The sequence below is a fragment of the Coffea arabica genome, chromosome 5c (genome assembly GCF_036785885.1).
Source record: "Coffea arabica cultivar ET-39 chromosome 5c, Coffea Arabica ET-39 HiFi, whole genome shotgun sequence".
NCBI lineage: Eukaryota > Viridiplantae > Streptophyta > Magnoliopsida > Gentianales > Rubiaceae > Coffea > Coffea arabica.
This window is the reverse complement of record NC_092319.1, coordinates 42,482,459-42,499,046: the sequence shown is the minus strand read 5'-3', so window position 1 is coordinate 42,499,046 and position 16,588 is coordinate 42,482,459. Positions and strand designations below refer to the sequence as shown.

The following is a 16,588-nucleotide window of genomic DNA, read 5'->3' as shown; positions in this document are numbered from 1 at the left end:
CAAACAATTAAAAAGTGATATTAGAAGAGAGAAATGATAATATAATTGTACCACTGTCCCTCATCTACTAAATTGTTTAATTAATTTAATATTAAAGAAAACACTAGAATTTGTGTTTGTCATTAGAGATCACATAAGGCATCAAAAATAGCATGTCATTCAAAAATCTGAAGAACCATATGCTTCTAGCAGAACGAATTAGGCTCAATATTGTCCAAGAGAATGATCAGAGCACAAAAAACGTTACAATCTCAAGATAAATATTACTTATATATAAACTCGGAGGATATCAATGTCTGAACTAGTAATTAGAAGGTGCGCATTTTCGATTTCTGTTCTTGAGTTTTAGAAGGCATTCAACAAAAACGTCAAGAAACCAGCTGCCAGCACCAGCACAGTTGATTGAGCAGTTTTCAGCGCCCCATTTTTCTTGGGACTTTCTGCTTCTGCAGATGCACATTCAAGGCCCTGGGCGCCATCCTTGCAAAAATTCGCAAAAAGTCCAGGAGGATAATGTCCATACATGTTAATGTAACTGAACATGGTTGATGCACAATCGTTTTTCATGTCATTCACTTGATCAGCAAAAGGGCAGGCGAATTCCTTGAAGGCATCGCAGCAGAGTTTTGGAGAGTAATTCGGCCCTTTGCATTGGCTAGTGATGATTGTGTAGTTCTGAGCTTCAAAGTTTACAGGGCAAGCTGAAAAGTTTCACGATTGCAGAAACTTTTAGCATACATTTTCCAAGAATTTTCAGTGTTCAATAATTCTTGTAGAATGGAAGGCTTATCTATCAAATTAAACTTTCCTTTTCTCTTTTGTTTTCCTGATAAGGGCATGTAGAAATGACCACCTATGGTTCTTTAGGCACGGAAAAACAACTTGAATTATGTCAATCTCGAAGAAACTTGGATAGATCACTAAAATGGTAATTTTTCTGTTCATGCAGTTAACTCCATTCATATGCTTATGAATTTTTTTTTCTGATATTATGAATTTTTTTAACATAAACTTAATTGTTTCTCCACATGTAACCAAACCTAGTTGGATTCTTTTAAACATAAATAATGAAAAGAATGTAGGCAGCATATGAGTTAATTTGTTGGAATGATTTACCTAAGTGAAAGAAATGCAAGATTGAAGCTAAATCCATGGATAACATGTCGGAGTATTAGCTTTATTGTTCATAATTTAGGAGGACTAAGAAATTCTGTAGATTTAACTAACATTCAGAAGGATATAACAAAGGAATAATTTTGGGATTCAGAAATCTAAATTTTAAGATGTCAAAAAAAAAAAATTTAATCAAGGATGCCCTCACAAGGAACAACCATGAAATTGTGGCAAAGATGAATATGATTTTGAAACTTAATTTATTTCTTCATTCCCAACAATATCCAGGACGCAAAAATGAATAAAGAAGAGAAAGAATCTCACATGCTTTTGCTTGAAGAAGGGTACGACCTCTCAATCCGCTAGGCTCCAATGCATGATCTAACATAGAACGAAAGTTTCAGATAGATTAAACAGAAATTAGATTAGAAAAAAAAAAATCAACATGGTACACATAAATGCCATAACAATTCTCACTTGAAATGTAGGATGAAGAGGCCAATCCAACAAGAAGAAAGAAGAGAAACAACATTAGAGATGGATTAGACCCCATTGTTTCTCTTCTTTTCAATGATCAGTTTTGTCCAGTCTTGTTATGAAAATGGTGAAAAAGAAAGAGACGAGAAAATGTTGGAATGTGGCAGCTGCCTGCATCTGTAGGGGTGTCATTTTTGTGGAAAGTAAAAAAATGGCAGGAAAATGGAAGAGAGAGAAGCGGAGAAGGGATGGAAGGGGATGAATGGATGGATGGAGGAGGAACCTTGTTTGGCAGTAGCAAAGAAGTATATTAGTTGTTGGATACGTGGGGAATCCCTCTTTTGCTTTATTTGGTGAAAAACTTCTAAACAAGGATCATATTGACATTTTGATTTTCGTGCCAGTTTATAATATTTTCAATCCATTTTTGCATCACTCTTTTATGCATCAGTTACAATAAATTATGTATATATTTTTTAACCTCAATTTGATATTCGTTTCGGCAATTCTTATATAGGTAAACAGCTTATAGTAGTGTCACATAAATATATAATTTCAATACATTTTATACAAGTTCTTTTATTATTAGTATGCATGATTGATGATAAATTAGGCATATTTTAGAATTATCTTATGCCCATTAGCCTTAGTTTGAAAGTTTAATTTCGAAACTCTATGCAAGTCTTGTGCTAATACAAATTTGTACCAATGCATCACAAAATTTCAACTTTTATTATATACTTTGTTATCCTTCTACGTTCTTATGCTTATTATCCTCAATTTTATCTTTCTTTAGTGTAAGTGGAAGGACTTGAATTCGCAATCTTTCACTTAGATCCCTTCTTTTCGAACGAGCTAACCAATCCCTTCTCCCAATCAACCTCAAATTGAAATAAATTAATGGTGCAATTCAAGGTTAATAAGAGGTGATGGTGGTGAATTGTTAGACGAATGCATAGCGAAAGTTTTAAGGTAGATGATATTCATGGTAATGAAGTTTGTTTGTATTAATACACCATCCCAATTTTATAAATAACTTCGATTAATTTCCTAAAAACATAGTAGTGGACAACATTATACTGATCATGTATTATTGGACAGTTTTCATTTCCTTATTCATCCCTACACTAGTATTAGTATCCATTAATCATAATTTGATCCTAAATTTTTGTATCAATTGACATTTATATGTTGTCATTTTACCACTTTTTGGTGCACATCTGGCAAACTTCACAAGATACCCCAATGCATAGGCAAAATTTGGATATAAACTCCACTGAACTTTTAGCATACATGAACTATTTTGTCTCGCTTGTTAACAAACAGTTTGATAATGAAAGGAAACACAGGCCACCATTTCTTCCATCCATCTGTAACCCAAACTCCATAATTAACTTCACTTTATTATTCAGAGCCAATAATACATTAATTCTGTCTATCAGTCTTTTAATCCGTAAGACTAAGAGCAGCAGGACAGCAAAATAAAGGACTAGTTCAAGAAACTAAATTCTTGAGATATAATCACGAAAACGTACATCAGTGAGTTCAGAATTGAAATACATTATACATACAAGCAAAATGGTTCCTCTTAAGACATCAAAGCATAATAAATAGCTTGCTTTCAAGTTCAAAATGTGGGAAAAGCGAATACCGTATTTTTTCGATCATCCGCTTTGCGTCCAGGTACTTAGCATTGCATCACAACCATCTGGCATATGTCCAAAAACGTGTCTGAAATTTCAGCATCAAAACATTGTGCAAAAAAATCTGAATCTGTATAGTCTGATAAAATCAGAGCCCGGCCACCAAAGTTCTTTGATCTCAGTCACTTTGTATTTCCTTTCTGTAATACTAGAAATTAGCAAGGATCTCACCTCTTCTAACCTAATCAGTTAGTATGCAGGCGCTGCCTCAATTGAAGGAAAAAAGTCTCCGCCAAAATTGTGGAAGAAATGCTTGTTTCTAGCAGAGGTTGCTGTAATGTCTCTCCTTACGGCTGATGGACCTCCCCATACGAAGTCTTCGAGCTGTAAGTGATTCAAACAGAATCTCTAAAGCATCTTCGATAGCTTCAGCCTGACTATCCAGTCCATGAGAGCTGAACTCAGGAACAAGATGAAGCTCATAAAGGAGACCAACTGCTGCTGCTGCTGTGCAGGTACGGTCCCATGAGGGTTGCGGTCTGCTCTCAGACAAAGAAAGAAATTGAACCTTAATCGCGGTGGCATTAAATTGGCAAATAAGAATAAACTATTAAAGCATGCAAGTCAAATATATCAAGAGATGAGCATTTTCATGAAGAATCTTGCCTCAGTTTGTGCATTAGAGATACCCCTGCATTCAGAGAGATGCAAGGAAGGTCTTCTCCCCAAACTACCTGTGCTTTATCCTGCACATCAATGTTCAAGGTAAATGTTGAGTAGGATACACTATTACATCACTAGACTGATCCATACGACACTCATCTTTTGCAATGCAGCATGAAATTGGAAAAACACAATCCTCAAACTGATTTTTTGCTTGAGATGTGTCTGATATTTGATACCCATAAACACTCTTAGGCATAGTTCAAATACCGCATGTGTCAATAACTTGAAAACAAGAGTCAGATTCGTAAATATACATTGGGTATTACAAAACAAACAAGCGAAGCCAGTCGAGTGTGATACAATCTACAAAATCCACAAAGTATATCCACAACAAAAATGAAGATATATATGTATTGAAGAGAAGCATGACAAAAACTTGTAACTAATTCATTCAGAGAAGAACTACTTTTCTTTCTTGTAAGATTCAACATTTCATGTGTACTTGCTTGCGTCGTATTTATAACTTGACTGGTGTAACAGGAAACAAATTTGCTTACTTAGAAGGTAATTCATAACCTCTATCCATTTATGTCCACCAAAGGAATGATGGGATTTCAAAACTACATATTGCAGAAGAGTTTCAGGGCACTTCCAGATGTCAAAGCGTTTAATTCTTACTGTTGTTGTAAATGAACTATTTACTAGGAACCTTTCCATTTCAAAGTGAAAACGCAAATGCTTATATCTGTATAACTTAACTCAAGAAAAATATATAACCTACAAGACAATGAACTTGTGGTTGCTCCACTAGATTTCTTTCCTCTTTTCCTTTTTCTTGTCTCCCATCTGAGACAAGAATGCTTAGTCATAGCCCCATGGACGTGTAATAGAAAATAAAAGGAGGTCAGATCCCAATTGTATTTCTGGTTTACCTTTAAACGCTTGAACATTGCTTGGGAATTGCTCCATGTACCATCAATCAAAATAAAATTCATTCTTTCATCTCCAAGTACCTGCATAGTCACACAACCTTCAAATCAATATCCTAGAAGAGTCAGAAGAATTGAAGATTAACGTTTTTAAACAAAGCCAGCCTTCTTTGTATGGGCTAAAGTTTAAGCTACCTGAACACACAGATAAAGGGGCTATAAGCATTCAATGCGTGTGAGGGCAGGAATTCATAGACACATATAAGTAGAATCTTCAACTTACCAATCCACTTTTGTCCACCCAAACTAGTCAGGGCTTGACACTCCATTTTTTGAGGAATAGAAAATTGAATCTTTTGGAATTAAACCATGAACTAAAATTAGGGGACTGATCAAATACCAAGCTCCAATGTGGAAATCTGAATATCTTGCACATATACTGCATTACTTAATTCTGTCGGCTCAACTAATTCGACAAATTTGAGGACGTCAGCCCTGAATGATATTCATGCTTCTTTATATCTAAATTTCGTGCTAATCCAACAGAAACAGAATGTAGCACTCAATTAATCCTCTCCATCTCCTCCCTATGACCAAAGATGCGTAAAACCTCAAAAAGATAGGCATCCATAATCCATTTGCGAGAGTTTAAATCACATAACTTTTTTTTGGGGAAATGGTAAGCTTTAATATAATTCAAAAGTAGGGAAGAACCCAGTAAATATACATATGAGTTCTCGGGAGTTCCCTTCCTATCATCATGTAAAATTTTTACTAACTCTATGGGATAACTACAATTGAAAACTTCAGAGCCTAAATCAAATAACTGTTTACAATGCCAAAACAGTACACTATTACAGAGCATTGTGTCAAGATGTCGCCTTCTCTTATAATGTTATAATTTTCTGATATAACTTGAGCATATTTTCTTAAGTTTATGATGTTATTATCTCATGTGACACTTACGATAGGTATATCCTAAACAAACAGAACATTTACCGACAAGGACTCTAAAAAATGTACTCGGTTCGAAGATTCTTGATATTGAGCACTTCTGTAGCTTCAGAAAATTTCATGAAAATATTCAGTTGAATTCAAGGTTGCAAGTATAGTAAACAGTTAAATTGAATAACATGTAGTATTCATGAAGTAGACCACCATTTACTGTAAAATCATCTTTTGTTCATCAACATCAAATTTCTTAAGATAAATCAATTTATTCTCCTCTCCAAAAGTTTAAATTGCTTCAATGAGCTAATGTAACCAACTAATTACACAATACTGTACTTCATGCACCTATGCAGTTCCAAACCTAGAGTCACATAAAACTTTCACATTCCAACTTGCACAGTCAGCTAGAACAATTTTTGTTCAGCACCAAATTTCTATTTATGTGCATCAAATCAGCAAAGGACCAGAAAAAAAAAATTACAATGATACAAAACTCATAAATTAATTTTTTTTTAAAGCAGGAAATGATTGAGAACAAGGATAACATGTTTCATATGAGGAATATGAGAAATGATTTTTTTGTCCAGAGGCTTAATCAATCAACCTTAAGCCTGAGACTTGAGCTGAAAATCATTTCAATTTGTTTTTTTTTTTGATGCATTTTGTGGAGAAGAAGAACATACCATGTTAAATGCAATCTTAAAACTAAAGATCACAAACTTAATTTGTTAATTAGTAGATCGCAAACTTAATGAAGGTTCTACTATGTTTTGAACCAATCAAGATTTGACAACCAAAAAAAATACAAGAAATTCACTCTTATTCTGTATTCATGCGACTAGAGAAGGATTACCGAATTCTGTTCAGACTGATGATCCCTGGAGGAATTTTGAATGAATGTGTCCTGAACAGACATCGGCATAGCATTCTTATTAGGGTAGAGACACCAAACATTTCTTCTCCCTGAAGAATACACAACGCACTTCAGAAACTCACAGGCATAAACTTTAAAGTCTTAAAGTAGCAAATGAACATGAAACTAAACATGGATATGCATTAACCTCAAAAACTGGCATTATTCATAACAAATAATAATGCGAAAAACAGCATAATAGGCTATTTCATATACTGTAGTTGTTTTAGCTAAGTCTATTTCTCATACCTAAATAATCCATTAAATTGGCCAAGACCTTAGTCCCACATAGCTTTGACGTAATTCTAGGTTATATTAGAAAGTCAAAAACATGGCATAACAATTTTAATTGTAGCAAGATTTCATCTCCAGATCTCCGTCTTTTACACCTTATTCAATTACGTTAAAGAGATCAAATTCAACCAGTTAGTTTTATACGAAATGAATCCCAATTATCACTAAATATATATTCCCTTCTGCAGAAGTAAGGATGTAATCCTTTCAAATTGGGAAATGGTATCTCAGATTACAGAGAAAGTAACCGATGTTCCATCAGAATACTGTGCATACCTTCTCAAACTCAATTTGTTACAATCAGCTGCGTGATCTATACGAGTTAATTAGACTCAACTTCTCAAGTTAATTGAGTTAAAAAAAAAGGATGGAATTCCAATTTTCCCTCAAATATCCCAGAGTTGTATACTACCCAGTAGGCATGCATAATAAATTATTTAATTAATAATCTGTTCCTCTTTCTGTTGCTCATCTGAGGCTCCACTTAGTTGATTATTCCTATAGGTTTTTCACAAAGCAACTTTAGCTGTCAAACTTTTATAGCAACAAATTTTGCCACAAACTCTTTGCTAATTTATTTTTTTAAGGAGGTAAAAATTAATTGAGGCTCAAGGGAGTGGAATCAGAAAATACAAGGTCTATTATGATTGTAAACAAAGGTGAGCCTTACAATAATTATTGGGAAAAGAAAGTTTTCAGAGATTGTCAGTTGCATGCAGAAGAAATCAAGCAGTTTCAACAATGTGAAGTGTTTGCAGTAGGAAGTCGAACATGTAGAGCAAACTACGAAGTCAAAAAATGAACTACAAAGACCATTGTGCATTTAAATAGTCATGGCTTTGACACTCATGCCTTACAGATCTAATGCTAGTACAACATAGTGAATCAAAGACGAGGAGATGCATCTTCAAAATATTACCAATTAAACCATGATTTAACCTGAAAAGTTCAATGCACTCCACATGATTTCTTCAAGTTCAGAAATGCCAAAGAGACACAAAGTTGCAGCATGGGTGCCAAACACTTGACATAACAACTTTCCCGTGTTGTTCTGTCGTAAAAAATCCTACAGAAGAACAATAAAGTCCTTAGCTGATCCTCATGTAATGCATATATGTAACTAGGGAAAGAAAATGAAAACGAGAAGAACATGAACCTTTGGATGCATATACAACCAAAAACGTATCCGATGCCAAAGGGGAAAAGGCAGAAGTCTTGAACACATGCAATCTTCCATGGGAAGCCAGCACTAAGCAATTAGACAGACAGGAAAAGACTGAATTTGCAACTGAGCACAGATGAAATGCAGAGACAATTTACGGGTTATGGGAAGGAACACCGAGACAATAGTTGGTTCTCCAACTTACCATCACTATGAGAAAAAAGAAATAACAGATGTACCTTCTGACAGAGATATCCTCTACTACCGAGTAAGCGGCATGCTATTTGACGAGCTGAAAAGAATTGGAGCTTCTTCTCAGAATTTCCTAAAGATTGAAACTTTGCCCTATGCTTTTTATCCTCTTGCACTTTAAAATCTCCCTGAAGATGAGCATATCAACCACTAGGATCAGAAAGAAACAAATTAGGGGATTGCCCCTAATAGCAATTAAAACAACAGAATGGAGCTAGGATTTCCCAAAACACTTCTCAGCTAGCTAGCTAAATTTCAATAGCTTCTTTGAGACTTAAAAAGGAAAAATGAGGAAAAGGGAATGGTCCCAGTTGCTGCAACAATTTTTGATTTATTCATTTCTATTTTTTAGATAGTGGAATGTGGAGTTTTTTGGGTTGCAAGCAACTGATTCCATACCCTTAATGCCCCCACTCAGGTGACAAGCCCACATTACCAAGCCCGGCGATCGTAGGTTAAGGAAATGAATTTTATATACTGAATTGGAGGCATTGATAATGTCGATATGGGATAGAATCTAGCAGGTCATGAATTGCTTCTGTTATTGTCATTACATTTTTCAATTTCCAAAAAGGATTATCAGCTAAATTAACAACCATTCTGTTAGATTAGATAATCACTTCACAGCAGCTACAACATGTACATACAACATTATTCAACAGAAAAAGTATTGATTAACCACTTAAAATGATAGAAAAAATCAATAAATATCAAACAGAGCAGACAACACAAACAATAAGAAACCTAATCGCAACCCCATACCATATAAACATTGTGATATGACACCGGCTTGCTATCTATGTGATCATGTACACATACAAAAATATTGCAAATGCCAGCTAGCTAAATTTCTATAGTTTTTTTTATGCTTAAACAGGAAAAACGAAGAAAAGGGAATGGTCCCAGTTGCGGCAACATTTTTTTAATTCATCGTTTCTATTTTTTACATAGTGGAATGTGGAATTTTTTTGGGCTGCCAGCAACCAAGTCCATGCCCTTGCCCCCCACTTGGGTGAAAGCCCACGTTATCGAGCTCGGCGATCATGGGATAAGGAAATGAACTTTATATACTGAATTGGAGGCACTGATAGCGTTGATGTGGGATAGAATCTAGCAAGTCATGAACTAGTTCCCTAATTGTTGTCACATTTTTCAATTTCCAAAAAGGATTATCAGCTAAATTAACAAACCATTCTGGTAAATTATATAATCACTCCACAGCAGCTACAATATGACAATATTATTCAACAAAAAAAGTGTTGATTCCACTGAAAATGACAGAAAAAAAGAAATATCAAGCAGAGCAGACAACATGTGCAATAAGAACCCAATCGTAACCCCTTACCATATAAACATTGTGATATGACACCTGCTTACTATCTATGGGATTATGCATACATACCAAAATATTGCAAACACTAGCTAGCTAAATTTCTATAGTTTCATTGTAGCTTAAACAGGAAAAATGAACCTGCTTGCTATCTATTGGACTATGAGCACGTACAAAAATATTGCAAACGCTAGCTAGCTAAATTTCTATAGTTTCATTCTGGCTTAAACAGGAAAAATGAAGAAAAGGGAATGGTCCCAGTTGCCGCAACATTTTTGAATTCATTCATTTCTATTTTTCGATAGTGGAATGTGGAATTTTTTTGGGTTGCAAGCAACTGATTCCATACCCTTAATGCCCCCACTCAGGTGACAAGCCCACGTTACTGAGCCCGGCGATTGAAGGATAAGGAAATGAACTTTAAATACCAAATTGGAGCCACTGATGATGCCGATGTGGGATAGAATCTAGCAAGTCATGAACCACTTCCGTTATTGTCATTACATTTTTTAATTTCGAAAAAGGATTATCAGCTAAATTAACAAACCATTCTGTCAAGTTAGACAATCACTCCACAGCAGCTACAACACGTACAACATTATTCAACAGAAAAAGTATTGATTAACTACTGAAAATGATTAAAAAAAGAAATATCAGACAGAGCAGACAATACAAACAATAAGAAACCTAATTGTAACCCCTTACCATATAAACATTGTGATATGACTCTTGCTATCTATAGGATTATGTACACATACAAAAATATTGCAAGCGCAAGCTAGCTAAATTTCTATAGTTTAATTGTGGCTTAAACAGGAAAAATGAAGAAAAGGGAATGGTCCCAGTTGCTGCAACGTTTTTTTAATTCATTGATTTTTATTTTTTAAATCGTGGAACGTCGAATGTGGAATTTTTTTGGGCTGCCAGCAACTGAGTCCATGCCCTTGCCCCCCACTTGGGTGAAAGCTCACATTGCCGAGCTCGGCGATCGTGGGATAAGGAAATGAACTTTATATACTGAATTGGAGGCACTGGTTGCGTCGATGTGGGATAGAATCTAGCAGGTCATGAACTAGTTCCCTTATTGTCGTTACATTTTTCAATTTCCAAAATGGATTATCAGCTAAATTAACAAACCATTCTGGTAAATTATATAATCACTCCACAGCAGCTACAATATGTACAACATTATTCAGCAGAAAAAGTATTGATTAACCACCGAATATGACAGAAAAAAAAGAAATATCAAACAAAGCAGACAACATAAACAATAAGAAACCTAATCATAACCCTTTACCTTATAAACATTGTGATATGACGCCTGCTTACTATCTATGGGATTATGTATACATACAAAAATATTGCAAACACTAGCTAGCCAAATTTCTGTAGTTTCCTTGTGGCTTAAATAGGCTTAAATAGGAAAAATGAACCTGCTTGCTATCTATGGGATTATGTACACATACAAAAACATTGCAAACGCTAGCTAGCTAAATTTCTACAGTTTCATTGTGCCTTAAACAGCAAAAATGAAGGAGGTAATGGTCCAACCAGCTGCAACATTTTTGAATTCATTCATTTCTATTTTTCAGATAGTGGAATGTGGAATTTTTTTGGGTTGCAAGCAATTGATTCCATACCCTTAATGCCCCCACTTGGGGTACAAACCCACATTACCGAGCCTAGCATTCGTAGGATAAGGAAATGAACTTTATATACCAAATTGGAGCCACTGATGATGTCGATGTGGGATAGAATCTAGCAAGTCATGAACTACTTCCGTTATTGTCATTACATTTTTCAATTTCCGAAAAGGATTATCAGCTGAATTAACAAACCATTCTATTAAGTTAGACAATCACCCCACAGCAGCTACAACACATACAACATTATTCAACAGAAAAAGTATTGATTAACCACTAAAAATGATAGAAAAAAGAAATATCAAACAGAGCAGACAATATAAACAACAAGAAACCTAATCGTAACCCCTTACCATATAAACATTTTGATATGACGCTTGCTATCTATGGGATTATGCACACCTACAAAAATATTTCAAACGCTAGCTAGCTAAATTTCTATAGTTTATTGGTGGCTTACACAGGAAAAATGAAGAAAAGGGAATGGTCCCAGTTGCTGCAATGTTTTTTTTTAATTCATTGATTTTTATTTTTTAGATCGTGGAATGTGGAATGTGGAATTTTTTGTGCTGCCAGCAACCGAGACCATGCCCCTGCCCCCCACTTGGGTGAAAGCCCACGTTACCGAGCTCGGCGATCGTGGGATAAGGAAATGAAATTTATATACTGAATTGGAGGCACTGATAGTGTCGATGTGGGATAGAATCTAGCACGTCATGAACAAGTTCCCTTATTGTTGTTACATTTTTCAATTTCCAAAAAGGATTATCAGCTAAATTAACAAACCATTCTGCTAAATTATATAATCACACCACAGCAGCTACAATATGTACAACATTATTCTGCAGAAAAAGGATTGATTAACCACTGAAAATGACAGAAAAAAAGAAATATCAAGCAGAGCAGGCAACATGTGCAATAAGAAACCCAATCGTAACCCCTTACCATATAAACATTGTGATATGACACCTGCTTACTATCTATGGGATTATACATACATAACAAAATATTGCAAACACTAGCTAGCAAAATTTCTATAGTTTCATAGCGCCTTAAACAGGAAAAATGAACCTGCTTGCTATCTACAGGATTATGAACACATACAAAAATATTGCAAATGCTAGCTAGCTAAATTTCTACAGTTTCATTGTGCCTTAAACAGCAAAAATGAAGAAAAGGTAATGGTCCAACCAGCTGCAACATTTTTGAATTCATTCATGTCTATTTTTTAGATAGTGGAATGTGGAATTTTTTTGGGTTGCAAGCAACTGATTCCATACCCTTAATGCCACCACTTGGGGTACAAACCCACATTACCGAGCCTAGCATTCGTAGGATAAGGAAATGAACTTTATATACCAAATGGGAGCCACTGATGATGTCGATGTGGGATAGAATCTAGCAAGTCATGAACTACTTCCGTTATTGTCATTACATTTTTCAATTTCCAAAAAGGATTATCAACTAAATTAACAAACCATTCTGTTAAGTTAGACAATCACTCCACAGCAGCTAGAACATGTACAATATTATTCAATAGAAAGAGTATTGATTAACTACTGAAAATGATAGAAAAAAGAAATATCAAACAGAGCAGACAATATAAACATTAAGAAACCTAATCGTAACCCCTTACGATATAAACATTTTGATATGACGCTTGCTATCTATGGGATTATGTACACATACAAAAACATTGCAAATCTAGCTAGCTAAATTTCTGTAGTTTATTTGTGGCTTAAAGACGAAAAATGAAGAAAAGGGAATGGTCCCAGTTGCTGCAACCTTTTTTTAATTCATTGATTTTTTTTTTAAAATCGTGGAATGTGGAATGTGGAATTTTTTTGTGCTGCCAGCAACCGAGTCCATGCCCTTGCCCCCCACTTGGGTGAAAGCCCACGTTACTGAGCTCGGCGATCGTGGGATAAGGAAATGAACTTTGTATACTGAATTGGAGGCACTGATAGCGTCGATGTGGGATAGAATCTAGCAGGTCATGAACTTGTTCCCTTATTGTCGTTACATTTTTCAATTTCCAAATGGATTATCAGCTAAATTAACAAACCATTCTGTTAAATTATATAATCACTCCACAGCAGCTACAATATGTACAACATTATTCAGCAGAAAAAGTATTGATTAACCACTGAAAATGACAGAAAAAAAGAAATATCAAATAGAGCAAACAACATAAACAATACAAAACCTAATTGTAACTCCTTACCATAGAAACATTGTGATATGACGGTTGCTATCTATGTCATTAAGTACACATCCAAAAATATTGCAAACACACACAGAAAATGAGATAGAGAGAGAGACTGATAGAGAAGAGAAGGCTATCATTCTGCATAGTGAAAAGGGGAATACATTTAACAAAAAACAAATAAAAGACATGGTAAAACACACTTTCATTTACTTCAATAGTTTAACCACCTAAAAGCACCCCTGAATCTATAATAGAATGCAAGACTCTAGCAATACCCTGTCTAAAGGTTATCTCAGACCAGTATATACTTGAACTACATCTGATCTCTACATCCAATCTTGGGAATATTTGATTACTTAACTGTCTACATTGGTATCACCTTCCAAGTGACTTGCATACTAGGAGCTCTTATCAATTAAATACATATGTACTCATCTGAGGACATTCAAAACTGAACTGGACAGTTGGTACTCACTAATTTCAGTACTCCGTTAGAAACTTCACATTAAGGGATATATATCAACAAACTCTACAGAAAATGATTGTATGGCCTCGCTAATTTCCATAACCAATCTAAGGAAATGTTAAAATTGTTAATCTAGTGGCAGCCGTAAAAGTAAACCACCTGTTTCATGTGCTTGTTAGTACGTGTCATAAATGAGCAATCATCGTCTGTATTAACATAAGAGAGTCCTAGAAAGAGGCATTTTACATAAATAATCTACAGGAAGCAGTAAAAGCAACATGCCTAACAAGACAGTTCAGTTTCAGAGTGATAAATTACACACAAAAAATTCTGGATGACGTCATGCACAGATCATATTAATACCTTCGACCAACAAAAGCATCACCTGAATCAAAATCTCATCCATTAATACCATGATTGATTTTTAATGCACAACGCTTTGCATTGATCAAATAAGATACCTATGACCATCCAACAGGTCACATGAGCTGAAAGCCAAACATAGCCTCGAACCTGTTGCATGTAGTAGTAAACATGACAATTCTATTCTCATGTTTACATTCACATTACCACTTACAATTTCCTTAACATAACATCAATTGATCACAGTTGATGTTTTCAGCCCTTCAGAAACCAATAATAATAATAATAATAATAAATAAATAAATAATAAACAAAATACAAAAATCCCAAGGTAAAATCAGTAAAGCTTCTAAACAAGTCATCACCCATCAATTTGTCTATCAAGAAAACAGTCAAATAAAAAGTTAAAAACTTTATGCATCTCATCATCTAATTTAAACACATATTACACAGAATATTCTTACTTTTGGTAGTTCAATTCTTTTCTTTTTTCCACTGTTCTTGGAGGAGAGTTGGGGGATTAATCAATAAAGAAAGAGAAAATTGTTCTTACTTGGAGTTTGCCATGATTGCCACCAAAATCCAAATGAGCTCCAATATCTTTCTCCAGAAGCTTCAAGTCCTGAATGACTTCAATAACCATGGCAGGTACAGGTGAGATGGCGCCCCAGCCCTGCCATTCTTGAAGGCTTATGTTCGCTGCACCATTGGTGGTGACCTTTTCGGCTTTTGCTGAAAAAAACTGGTCTTTTTCTGAAAAGGGCTTCGGGTCCATGCGATTCTTCTTCAAGAGGTTCGGAGTTTCGGCGGAAAGGAGACAGGCTTTGAAGATGAAGGGTCTGGCCATCGCCATGGACAGCAAAGTTTGCGGGTGATATTGCAATTTTTATAAACCCATGGGCATTTTAGAGAAAAACTAAATATTGGGCCGGTTTATTGGGTTAGTGAAGGGCTAGAGAAATGAAATTGAGTTGGACTTTTGACACCTGAATCAATTAAATTATGGACGCATTTCGTTGGGCTCTAATATAGGGCCTGGAAAAGGTGACCGGAAACCAGTCCATCAATTATTTTTTGTAAATTAGTTTTTCGGTTTCAATGGAAGACTTTAATCCAGATATCTTCCTTGGATTATCATCATTTCATAATATTCCTTCTCCCCCGTTTTTTTTTGTTGTTGTGATGCAATGATTTTAATAACCTCCTTTATATTGTAGAAAATAGTTTTAAATTGAATAACCATTCCAAGTTGCATCCATTTTTCCCATACAGCATACTTTTTTTCTGCAACTTTCCATTGATTTTAGAGCACAAATGGACTTCAGCATTGACCCGACAACTTAGGCTCCTGACTTATGTATTACGTCAAAAAGAAATAAATAAAACTTTTGACCAGTTTATATCAAAACTCCCCCTGCTCCCCTCTCCCCAGCAGCACCCTTTGTAGTAGTGATTTTGCACTAATCTACGTTGAAGATTTTGGCGAGATACAAGAAGTTCTGAGTTAAAATAAAAGACAACGAACCTACACCATTAAAGAACTTGAATTATTTACGACGGCTAAGTCTCATCAAATAAGTTGAATAACTATTCTGTATAGCAACCTATAGGATTATTTTTAGTCAACCTCCAAATTGGAGAAAAAAAAAAGTGTAAAACCCCTATAATTCTCTAGGGTACAACCCGATTGAGCGATTGAAAGGAAGAACGGAGATAATTAGTCATTTCAAACCTTGCTCAACTTCTAACAACTCCTCACACTCAATAGTTTACATATGAGTTATTTTGATTTGGCATAATAAGAAAACTTTGACACAAGTTTATTTTTATACAAAAAAAAAAAGAAAATGTTATTAACTAAATTGTTGAAAATCGTCCAACACTAAATTACTCAACAAAGTTGAGGGAGAAATTCCATAGGGATTCCACAAGATGTGAAGATTTAGCGTGAAAAGTTAATTCATGTGCTATCTTATTGGCACGGATCAATTTCACATCAACTCAACAGCATTTGGCTATACCCTCTCTTGCATGCTTAGGACCAATAATTAGTGGGGCGCTTCCAAGATTTGCAAAATCTAAAGTAATTAGTCTGTACCTATCACAACATACAACACTTACTCAAAAAATTGCCTTTTCGACCATGGAGAAGTTAAACTATCCCTTTGGCTACTTTT

General features: G+C 35.0%; 2 protein-coding genes across 8 annotated transcripts; both read right to left on the bottom strand.

Moving 5' to 3' along the window:
• Window positions 1-129: 129 nt before the first annotated feature.
• On the bottom strand, window positions 130-1,848 carry LOC113689675 (GPI-anchored protein LLG1). The gene is made up of 3 exons (XM_027207411.2): window positions 1,591-1,848; window positions 1,438-1,494; window positions 130-701 (listed from the first exon to the last, which is right to left on the bottom strand). The coding sequence occupies exons 1-3, from the start codon at window positions 1,664-1,666 to the stop codon at window positions 346-348; spliced, it is 489 nt and encodes a 162-aa protein (XP_027063212.1). The 5' UTR covers window positions 1,667-1,848; the 3' UTR covers window positions 130-345.
• LOC113689812 (uncharacterized) lies at window positions 1,438-15,295 on the bottom strand. 7 transcript variants are annotated; one of them, XR_011815166.1, is made up of 10 exons: window positions 14,965-15,294; window positions 8,388-8,528; window positions 8,143-8,235; window positions 7,926-8,052; window positions 6,633-6,742; window positions 4,832-4,912; window positions 3,900-3,979; window positions 3,465-3,772; window positions 3,242-3,321; window positions 1,438-1,494 (listed from the first exon to the last, which is right to left on the bottom strand). XR_011815166.1 is itself a non-coding variant. In XM_027207599.2 (8 exons), exons 1-8 carry the CDS (start codon window positions 15,262-15,264, stop codon window positions 3,553-3,555), a joined length of 1,152 nt encoding a protein of 383 aa, XP_027063400.1. In that variant the 5' UTR covers window positions 15,265-15,294; the 3' UTR covers window positions 3,081-3,552. The 7 variants fall into 7 exon arrangements, 2 of the variants coding, with proteins under 2 accessions (XP_027063400.1, XP_071907104.1); XR_011815165.1 differs by having other exon boundaries at window positions 3,242-3,298; XR_011815163.1 differs by having other exon boundaries at window positions 3,242-3,772.
• Window positions 15,296-16,588: the final 1,293 nt, after the last annotated feature.